This window comes from Liolophura sinensis, chromosome 7 (genome assembly GCF_032854445.1).
Source record: "Liolophura sinensis isolate JHLJ2023 chromosome 7, CUHK_Ljap_v2, whole genome shotgun sequence".
Classification (NCBI taxonomy): domain Eukaryota; kingdom Metazoa; phylum Mollusca; class Polyplacophora; order Chitonida; family Chitonidae; genus Liolophura; species Liolophura sinensis.
In genome coordinates, this window is record NC_088301.1 from 55,485,682 (window position 1) to 55,497,486 (window position 11,805).

At 38.4% G+C, this 11,805-nt stretch overlaps 1 protein-coding gene across 2 annotated transcripts; it reads right to left on the reverse strand.

Annotated features, from left to right (window-relative positions):
- Positions 1-4,707: 4,707 nt before the first annotated feature.
- Positions 4,708-11,541, reverse strand: LOC135470091 (MTRF1L release factor glutamine methyltransferase-like). 2 transcript variants are annotated; one of them, XM_064748839.1, is made up of 9 exons: positions 11,321-11,541; positions 10,822-10,904; positions 9,700-9,793; positions 8,112-8,242; positions 7,762-7,880; positions 7,134-7,239; positions 6,353-6,448; positions 5,976-6,086; positions 4,708-5,299 (listed from the first exon to the last, which is right to left on the reverse strand). In XM_064748839.1, exons 1-9 carry the CDS (start codon positions 11,519-11,521, stop codon positions 5,266-5,268), a joined length of 975 nt encoding a protein of 324 aa, XP_064604909.1. In that variant the 5' UTR covers positions 11,522-11,541; the 3' UTR covers positions 4,708-5,265. The 2 variants fall into 2 exon arrangements, with proteins under 2 accessions (XP_064604909.1, XP_064604910.1); XM_064748840.1 differs by having other exon boundaries at positions 4,708-5,840.
- Between the last annotated feature and the right edge of the window lie 264 nt (positions 11,542-11,805).

The window sequence follows — 11,805 nt, forward strand, 5'->3', positions numbered from 1 at the left end:
AAATGTATATAGTTGAAATTATACTTTTTATATCCTGGGGATAACCAGATCCAAAAGAGTCAGGGACACTGCTGATTAATTATTAATTAATATCTTGATATTTTATTTTGACGGGTTAATTATTCCTGTTATTCCCTGTCCATTATTTGGATTTTTAGCAACAGTTCTTATTAAGCCGGTGTATCTTGCATGGTGTGCATGTCCGTTTGCGCAGTCTAACGTTATTTGAAGACCACCTATCCTCCACCAATATGGGATATATATGTACGTCATATGAGGGGCAAGTTCTTCAGTATAACTTGCCAATAAATCGGAGGTTTACATGAAGCACTCTTCCACGAGGTACGTCGGAAGCAAGTCGAAAGTGGTACGGCCATCGGTCAAGTAAATAAATATTCCAGCACAAAAGACAAGGGTCCAGGGACCGCCCAGACCCCGGAAGCTTTAAGATGCTAGACGACTGCAGATGCCCTGAAATCGTTTTACGGGGTTTTTATTCTTCACATACATCCATTACATAGTTTTATGGACTAAACAGTCTACAAGTCACGTGTGTGCACAGGTCTTCATTTTTTTGGTTCGATTTAACTTCTGATTTGTTTTTACTCCCTCACCCTGAACTTTACATAGTTCCCATCGAAAGACAGGACTTTCACCTACAAGAACAAAAAAGTCATATTGCAACAAGATGAGTATTTAAAATACAATATTACCATCGCAGTATGTTCTTTATTTATTCATTTATTATTAACTTTAAAAGGGTAATAAAGAAGTCTGCAAAATGTATCATAAGTCCTATAACATTTGGAGCTCTTCGAAAACAGGTGCTCGCCAGACAGTAGACAAGCTGCTTATGGCAAAATAAACGATGTATTCCAGACTTTTGTATTCCCTACACAGGAGACTCAAGATTACCACGACAGCACAAAATCTCCTTGAATTGGGCAACCGTATCTGTTTTCCGCAACATTGCCAATGCATTATTCATCATTCGTAATTCTAGAAAATCACAGGGTCGAATGGCTCCTGAAATATAGGGTTGTGTTTATTCTGACAAGATCTGAACTCCGGAAAGAACGAAACAAAACGCCCGGATGTCAAATACCATTAGTGGTAAACGTGATACATATGCTTATCAGTTTTTATGAAGAACATCATTGCAGTGTTTGTTAGCCGATTTATACGTTTGGTCCTTAGACTTCGATCTTAATGCTGATCAAAGTCTAGCAACCGGCATGAATTTGATAGCATATTTTGCTTCAGCTGCTGCATTAGGCTTTTATAGTTGTATATTGATAACTCCTTATCTCTTCATTTTGGGTCCTACAAAATTAAAAGCAAAGAACACACTAGCATGAAGTACGTCAGATGAAAGACCATTCAATTGTCCATAAAATTGTTTGCTTTTTAGAACATTTCCGATCTAGTAAAATGCATTTAAAACTTTGGATTCTTTTGTGGGTTTTTTCTGACCAGTTATATCACTTCAGCTTTCTGCAATTTGACACACACAGATTGCTATATTCCATCATTCAAAATGCATCTTCATTCAGAGCTCTGAATGCATTGAACAAAAGAACCTTGAAACGAAGTGGTCCCACCAGATCACCATAGAATCCTGTTTTAAATGCATTTTAGTCGGTTAGAAAAGAATCTAAAAAAATAAATCAAATTATTTTCCTGGATAGTGTTTAAATGGTCTTTCATCTGATAAATACTTTTGGTGTTTTCTTTGCCTTTAAATACCCGTTTGGTGTATAGCCTATGAATGTTTTCTCGCTAAACTAGATGACCATTTAGCTTTCCTGATTCTTGAACTAAATGTACGTCTTTAATTACACTGCATACATCCAAATGCAGAATTTGCAAAATGAGTATTCGAAACGGCTGCTGAACAGGTATACTTACCTAGAAATTTGAACTTTAATCACCAGTATACATGTATATAGTTTAATGCATATACTTGGAGTATTTTAATATACTACGTAGCCTACATCCATATTACAATTGTATCTGTTGCATATTGCTGATGACAAACCAGATTCTGAATATGTGTGCTTATATGGTCCTGCATGCTGGAAGATCTAATGCATTTCATTACATTATCCTTAAGAAGACATAATTTTTTTTTTTGTCATTAACCAGCCGTTAATGTTGTTCCCTGTGCATTTCAGAACATTTCCACCCACGTGTGACATCGTCTAAGTGTGTCTTGTCTAGTATTTTAGCTCTTGTCGCCGAGCCATTGTCTGATTGCCAACGGCATGTAGGACGTTGGCTGGCGTGTTATTCTGACGACTGATATCCAAGTAACACTCATTCTGTGTACGAGTCCACTGTTCAGATGACAGCACATGACGATGATACAAGTCATCCATCACCGCAGAGCCTACTTTTCTGCATGGCGTCTTCGCATAAGATTGCTTTATGACGTCCAGATAGCGCAATATACAGATAATATATATGCACCATATATGCCGGGTAAGCACGCCCTACAGTCGAAGTGAGAAATAAGAATAATTAAAAAAAATTAAAAAGCTACTAAAAACAAAAAAAAAACAAACTAACATGTTCACTCACAAAAAACAACAACAAACAATCAAACGAAAAAAAAAATGAATGACAATATCATAAAGTATTGTGGAGCATTAAGTGAATTCATATAAATGTAATGTCTCATTCTTCACAACCATACAAGTATGTGTACAGAATCTTCTAAGAAGACTCCAGTCAGGGCCGGCTGTAAACAGTACTAGCTAGGAATCAATACGCATTACCCTATCACTACACTCGCACTTGTAATTGGCGCTAGCCGGCTAACGGTGATAATGAGATATGGGACATTTCTTTTAAGCCTGTAGGATGAGACCTGTTCCCACAACCACACCACCCCTCTTTACTGTATGTAGAGATGATGCATGCCAAATACTGCAACACCGAACTCGAAGCCCTGTGTTTTCATGCTGTTTTTGTTGAAATATTTCGGATGACAAATACTCCCGCAAGCATCTTGACAGCTTCGTGTCTGATATTGCAAAGGTCGGAAAGCTCACAGCCATTCAGTGTCACTAATGATGTGACATATAACGATAAGAGATTTTTAGGAGACAATTAAACTTCACAGTTGGATATGGATAGCACGCACAACTCCTATTAGGAGTATACATAAAATGGTGTCATACAGAACAAAATGTCACCCACGATTGTAAGTTGAGTACACAATCCAGATAAGTACGGCACTGGAATCACTGGCGGTGGATTTTGAGTGTTACATTGTCGATGGCTTCTGTGTCTGGGCAGAATGCCGGGAGTCCCCATGGAGAACACCTCTCTGATTGCCGTGTATTCTAACCTGACCGGGTATCAAGTCGGCATCTGTACACCAATAAGTGGATCGGGTTAGAATTGGCGGACAGAGCTACTGGAGGGAGCATAATCCGTTTACAGAAATCAATTTCCAGGGAATATTGAAGATTACTCCAGAATTAGATCGAGTCAACGGACTATCCAGACGTAATTGGCCCATAGAATAATTACCCCAGGTTTTTCTAGGTAATAAAGTGGAACCGTGTATATAATTGGCTCTGGAATTTCTGTCCTGCTATACATCTTACTTTAGACCTACTCTGGTCAAATAGTCTCGTCAAATTCTCGCTTTGGGTGTCCAAAGTGTATTACTTTCTCCCCTATAAACTGTCTTGTGTCCTTTTTCCAGAATTACAAGCATGACCGTCGGATCTCACAGAGAACGTTAGTATCGAATTCAAAAAGCTTACGGATACAAGGAATCGCCGTTTCTTATTCAAATCGAAAGGACCTGTCCAGACGACGCCAACGGATCTTTACCGGGCTCTCACCTTGAGGTTATTGGCGTTCCCTACCTGCTTGAGTGGACAAATACACCGCTTTTATGCCACATTTATCCCCTCGTCACTGGGGTGCTGGACATAAATCCGATTTTCACCACATCGTCCCTCATACCATGGTCACTGTATAGATTCCCCGCCTCGGTGAAAGGGCCAGGGTCAACACGGACGGGAACATCATTCACACAATGAAGATATCGACATATGTGTACACAGTAAACACACAGAATTATTGAAACAACGATCATCGCCACCTGTTTTGATGTTTTATCAATTTTGCTTCTTGGAATACCTTTACACCGTTGATTCAGTATAGTGTGCTTGCCTTTAATACTTTGACAAGAGGGAGCATAATTTTATTTTGGGTAACACTTTCCCATATATGTTAAATCCATGTGACATTAAAAGCGTCATATGCATTGACGGGAATTAAGCTGACATTTGAATTGGTGTCATATATTCGCAAAATTCCAATTTGTGATAGAACTATCTCCGCGCATCTCGGTCTAACCCAGTAACCTCAACATAGCCAGCCTAAAGGTGGACATGGGTTACGGTTATTACAGCTATTTATGGGTGTTCCTGTTTAGATGTTCGGAACTGATTGCATTACCGAGGCCTCTGCTCAGAAGGACCCGGAGTTATCAAGTCACTTCAGCTATTCCCCTAACAACTTATTCCTCGTAGGAGTTGCTAATGCCCGAAGAGAACTCTCCACAGATGTGTAAAACTACCTGTTAAAACATTGACCCTTTTCGAATAAACTGCATTTCATGTGATTCGCATCAAACCTTGGGAATTCCGCTTTTCAAAACGCATGTATATAAATAGAATAAAATAATTCATTGTATTTATTTATTTGATTGGTACTCAACACCATATGCAATAATATTCCGCTCGTACGACGGCGGACAGGCATATATAACTTGAGGAAACTTCAGTGCCGGGAGTAAACAACCGCCCTTCGCCAGGTATATACCTGGCACTGTGACTTAAAACAGAGGCTGAACCACCAGCGACAGTTGTATTTCAACCTGCCACACCATAAGCTGTGTGCGCAAAATATAATATTCATACTGAATAAATCTGCATGGAAAATAAGCAGAGTATATGTGGAACAGCTGTATAAGCCATGTCGAGTAGAATAATATCGTTATTTCACTTTAGGGGATTGAGGAAATATTCACCACTATGGAGTAAAAACAACACATTTTACAACAAAAGTGATGCTATAAATTTAGGTATAAAAACACCATATAATGTCAAGCAATATAAAGTACGGGTTACATTTGGGTTACAATCACGCAGTTTGGCGTTAGCTGTCTAAATGGAAATGGATAATTAATGCCAGATGCCTTTGCATGGGCCACAGATTGTAGGAGAACCACTCGTCTTTGATTCAGGAGCATTTCATTAAATGGCAAAACCTTCCTCTGCAAAAGAAATACGTTTTGATCTTATACACTTTGTGCAAAGTGTACAAATTATGCACTATATATAAATATATATAATGTGAATGTACAAAATCTACTTTATACAAACAAGAACCCTCCCTGGAATTGTGCCGTAACACATGACATGAGATTGCTAACAAACAGATCTCCCATTAAGCTTAAGAATGCTTAAAAAATATGTCTTTCAAGTATGGAACACGGCTACATTAACTGTATATTAACTCGCGCACAGCCTCCATGTATCCAGGTTACTGGTCTCCACCCTGGGTCTCGTTCCTCCAATCAGATGTCGGACCTGCCCTCCTGACGCAAAGCTTTCCCCAGTTCTCTCACATTTTGTGCAGGAGAATGCGGTGTTTGTATCCCATGGCCAGGCATATCCCAAGTGTTCTCTAACGGATTCTGCCCTGGATTCTAACGTTCATTCGCTTTTGCGATATCAGTTTGTCAGTAATCAAACAACACCAACCATACCAGTGTCATCGCAGAATTTCAGGTGTGTGTGTATGCCATATATACCCTACAAATGAGGTTAAAAATTCAATAACAGAGATGGAAGTCCAAGTATAAAAGATTCTTTGTCTTCGCACATTCCATTTAACGACAATCATTATGGATTCCATTCCCAAATTAGCAAAGGTCATTCATTTCTCACCTATTTGTGAAATCACGGTGTGTTTTTACGTAGGTCAATCCGACATCGTGTTCCTGGACATACTGGCGAACTAACTGGGGATGTTTAAGGTCAACCTCAAGCCAAAGGGACCTGTTGGACATTGAAACATGGAAGCACTTAGGCAACTAATATATAGGCAAAACCTTCATGAGGAAAGCAATATGTACATATGTTACTTGTAAATTTCCACCGACTGTGTATATATATATATATATATATATATATATGTATATATATATTTTCATACCTCATGCACTATACAGTCCCAGTCAACGGGTTAAGCATTTACGCACCAGGTTATTCAGCGTACACCTGTGGCCGTGTATTCTGAACTATGCGTCATCAAGCGGTCTTACCCTGCAGACTTTAGAAGATCTGATGTGTTTTGAAGAATTTGCTTTATAAAGTGCATGCCGTCCTCTCCAGAAAACAGGGCACTGTGGTGTTCATATCTGAAACAAGGATCGCCAATAACTTGTAATGCATGGAGTTCAGGAAATATTTTCTCATCATTTTATTTATCAATACAGATAAAAAGAGATATTCATAAACAGATGCATTATGTCCCGTTTTCACACAGAACCCAGCGTTACCTAATCACTATATGTACTAATCATTTCAACACGCAATGTGAGTGACTTGCCAGATTCGTTAGACATCCTTTAACAAATGGGCATCAGCTCTTCCTCCTCATAGGATCGAAATTCACTCACACTGATATCTTTCACGCTCTTGCAAATCTCACACTGAATTGCAGACGTATGTATGCCTTCATGATAGCTTAACTGGAAGCTGTTTTTAACCATCGTCTCAGGTCTATATAGGAAGTCCAAATCTCGAAGCATAAAAAGGTGCCATAAAAAATTAGATCTGTTTGTGTACTTAATTTGACATCGCTAAAATGTAAAAAATTGACAAAATAGGACACACAGATACACTATACGACTCATTTAAAATCAGAAAAGCGCAGTTGTATATATAATCGATTTGATTTAAGTGCCTCTTTCAGTGAAGGCCCTCATTTCCAGGTACAGACCTTCACCAAGGGCACAACAATGTAAGGCCTGGTCCTCACATAACGGGATGCCTAATAAAGGATACGAATGACACTATTAACGACCTAAATGCGGGGGATACCTTGTTATTTCCGGTTCTAAATCACCCACAATGCCACTTGGAATATATGGCGGGTTGCTGACAATCACATCGAATTTGCCAAAGGATTCCGTCAATTTGGTCCAATCTACATACAGAAATTGGGGAATTGGTAACTGTCCAGTACGGGCAATCAGCCCACACTGACAGGGGAATCGTACTGTTATGAATCAGACAAGTCCAGGACTATTCCATTCCTAGCAAAACGCTTTAACAGTACCGGTTAGACTACGAAGATAGGCTGTCAAACATGGTGATAACGGCACAATATGTATAAACAACCATTAAACAAATTCCTCGATGGCATATGTTAAATTTAAATAGTTAGAATCTGGAAATTGTCTGTGCTATGCTAGAATGTATTCTGTTATTGCAGGAGATTGCTCCGTCAATGCAGCAGGTTATTCTGTTAAATACAGCACACAATGTTAACTGTATTATAATCCTACATGAAAACTGTATTACAGAAACAGGCGATTATGACGAATACGACACGGTATTATGTTATGATATATACGCTACGCAAGATTATAAAATTGAAAGATTGTTTATTATGTTGTGTATATGATACCATAAACTTGACATAAAATAGCAAAGTGTTTGTGTATACCGTAGATGTCGTTGCTAAGAGTCGCATGGAGAACAGTGAGTCTGTTGTTTACGCCAATCAGCTCGGCGTTTTCTGCCGTCAAAATGCAGGCGGCCGGGAGTGTATCCACACCAACGCCCCTGGGGAAGACACAAAGACGATTGTTGGTTTCTGGCTTCCGGACAGAGGTCAAATACAGCGCGTAATTTGATGACCACGTGTTGGAGACTGAGAGGAACAATAATATGCCCAGAAAAACATGAACTAATGCACAAGTGTTATTAATTAATACTGCGGGAAATGAAACATGATTAAACAATGCTGATCTTGCTTAAATCCATAGAAGAAGAGTACAAGCGTGCTTGTCAAACCTGGCCTCGGGAAAAAGATCGAGCAAGGCAATCACAATGGCGCCAGTTCCTGTGCCAATATCCAAGAACTGTAACGTTGTGTAGTTTGCGCCCACGTGTTTGATACCCTCACGGACCAGAGTGACAAGTTCCTGGGGACACGAAGAGAATTCAGTCTGATACAGAAACGAAATTCCCCAAACCAAGTCAAGGGATCATTTATTTGGAGATGAAAATGGTTTAACAGTTAATACATTGTTACGAAACTCTTCTTCTGTGACAATTTAATTTGAAACTTGAGAGGGGCTGGGAATTAATTTGACTCGTATAGATTCAATAAGAGTTAAGCTTATTTTTTGGGGGACATGTTTCATTTTCCTGCCATTTTATGGTTCCCATCCGAGAGTTACAAATTGTAATGCTTATCAGGTGACCGTTGAAACGAGGGTGAACCACATCCGCTATTCATTCCTTCCTCATAAATCCCACATTTGGGCTGTATAATTCAGTTATGAAAATTATTCAAGTATTCAAAACACTGAAGACCTAATAGACGCTTGGCATAATTAGTTTGAACCCTCTTGCCGGCTGGACCATTTAGACATAAACCTCAGAGAAGGCGTCGTACAAATCGGATTCACCAAGGATCACAGTATACACTGGCGTTTCTAAGTGTCTATTATCTAATTATGCTCATCCCTTTTTATGAGCAACGAAGGACGGCGGTCTCGCGACAATTGGTTTAGCATCGGTCGATGAAGTTAGTGGAGAAGAATAAATTGCCTTAAACAATCAATTTTCTGCCTCATACATTCAAATATAGATGATAACATTTTCTTCTACACATAACTTAATTAATACATTTTTCACTAATAATTCAGCGTCTTACTGATCCTATCGCAAATATCTGGACGCAATGCTCAAATATACAAAATCTTTGATCCAGATATCAGTGTAAATTTTAAATGCGGTCATTAACGTGATGGTGCAGTTATACATCTTAACTTAATACATAAATGCGAATATAGTATACGAGAGACCGTACACCAACCTCACCTCCAACGTTCGATAAGGGAATTTAAGACTGCTATGTAATTACACTGTGCATGTAATATTTCACTGCATCCTTCTCCATGGGACAATTTGGTCAAGTAGTCAGCCATCTGAAAGCTTTCTGTATTTTGTCATGTATATGTTCTATAGCTCGCAAGGCAATATTGATAATTTAGCGATGATTACGTGCATATGTTACATATTCAAAACACATTCAGTTGTATATAGCTAAGCGTGCGTTTTCATTTAAATGTCACTATGTTTAATCAGCTCTTGGGTTTTGGAAATGAATTCTCTTTCTGTTCAGTATGGCACACATACATTTTCATACGCCGGGAAAAAAGGATTTGCATCTTTGAATTTTAATAGCTTGGCCTACATGTCTACAGATGAACATGTTTTCTGGAAGAGTTTTCCTGCAATCGGCAGTTATAGCTCGGTACCCTGTCGTCCGTTTTTTCTATCCATCTGGGTTTTGCATCCGATGATTATAGGCAGTACCGACATATACTGGAATAACTCTTAGTGATGCATGTTTTGGCCCATATATACTTACCTCTGTCTCTGGTCTCGGAATAAATACTGGTGGCTTCATTTTCAGTGTGAGTGACAGAAAATCCCATTCTCCAATAAGGTATTGCACGGGCAATCTATATGCCCATGAGACAAACACAAAATAATAGATCGACCAATGATATACCTAAATTTAAAATGATGTATAGTCAGTTATATTACTTTGACATTTTATTACTGTTTCAATCGCATTATATATAACCACGCGATCAAGTCACGTGGAATGTCCAATCTGAACACGGGGATGTCCTGACGAAGGTATAAGTACCAAATACGGTTAGCGGGCTTTCATCTGTAGTATAATGGTAAAGCGATGGCGATAAATGGTGCATGATAAAAGGTAGGTCATCGCAATGATTCTCTGTGTTCAGGTTGGTGTAAAGTCAACCAGACAGAGCCCAGTGGAAAGGTATCACAATTCCTCGGTGCCTGATAATCTCAGGCCCACTATTGAAGATATAGCGGTCTCAAGGATAACTTACGGACTTACTATCCTAAGTTTGTATGATGAAACAAACCAGCATTCTGGAAGTATTGCACATGGGCTTTCAGAATAATACCTATGTTAAAATCTGGAACTGAACAAATATAATAATTTTCGTGTGAAGTATGTAACTTGTCTCAGTGAAGCCATGTGTACCAAGTTTCAATTCAGAATATATATATATATTAAAAAAACGTTTTGAAAAAAGCTCTGAAAATAAGAAGAATAAGAGAAAACAAGAAAGAAAAGTCCTAAACTGTCGAAGTCCTACACAACCATTTTGAAAAAATAAAAACACACACAAAAAAAAGAATTCAATACGAATAAGCATAGGGTTTTGATAAAAAAAAAATGTTGGAAAACTGGTTCGTGACAGACTGACGAACTAACGGGGAGAACTGACAGACGAGGTGTAAATTTACTATATAGGGCCATTATATTAATAGTTATCAGTTTACCATTACTATAGTGTTAATAAATACTTCTTTTTACTAAATATGCTGTACTTCTCCATTCATCGATTCATGTATCGTTTTTTAAACAATGTACAGTATTATCTACACAGTATGTATAAAGCTACGTGTTCTTTCTAATTTGTTATCTAAAGATAAATTTTTTTACCTTGTCAATCTGTTCGTGCACAGTTCATCAACACGCGTCACTTGTTCTTCAGACAACACTTGAGTTGGTGAAACTTCATTGAGCTGTGGCGACAAAAAGACTTTTGTAACACAAGTCCCACACTTTTTACCCTGCAATATCAACTTTCATTGTCAACAAATTAAAGAAAAAGAAGTCAAGAAATGTTCCTGAACCATTAACCAAGCGGATTATTTTTAAAACGCATGCGACTTAACATCGTGTTACTCGCCAAAGTTTTCTCCTTCCTTAATATTGCTGTGAGTTTTCTTTCCATATAGTCCACGTTGCTGCGTGATTGTGAATCGCAAGCAGCTGTGAGTCAACATGGGTTATCTCCCTTATCTGTCTATTAAGTCGCGTTAGTACATGTAAAATACCATTTATCAAAGCTTACAAGCATATATAGCGCACTAAGACAGACATGACAAAGCGTTGACTGATTAAATAGTATTCGAAAACGCTATTGTAATTTACGTACAGTTTTTCTTCCAAGGGCATGAGCTGTCAAAAGCTCAACTGAACATGTGGGCTCAGGAATACTACATTTCAGGAAACGACCTTGCCATTTAGAAATCAGCTCTTCTACAGTGATATTTGCATAGCCACTACATGTGTTTGAAATACAGCGTGCTTGTTTACACAAGTTAACTTTATATAAAAACGCATTAACACATCTCATGCTGCATGGACTCGCCACACAATACATCGCATTTGAAGACAAAAAAGGACAAATCTTACGTGTAAAAAATTGGGTACCGCTTTAAGGAGCACATGTATAATGTTAGAAAGAAAGTTAGAAAAACAAAAAACTGAGCTCTGTCTGCAATGTAAAATATAAAAATAAAACTTGAAATCAAAAAAAATTAATTAACTCTTGCAGGTCGTAATTTCAAAATAATCGGGGGCTCAGGAGGCTGCACGAGAAAGCCTAGAGTGATTTCCCTTGCGCGATGTAATTTTTCT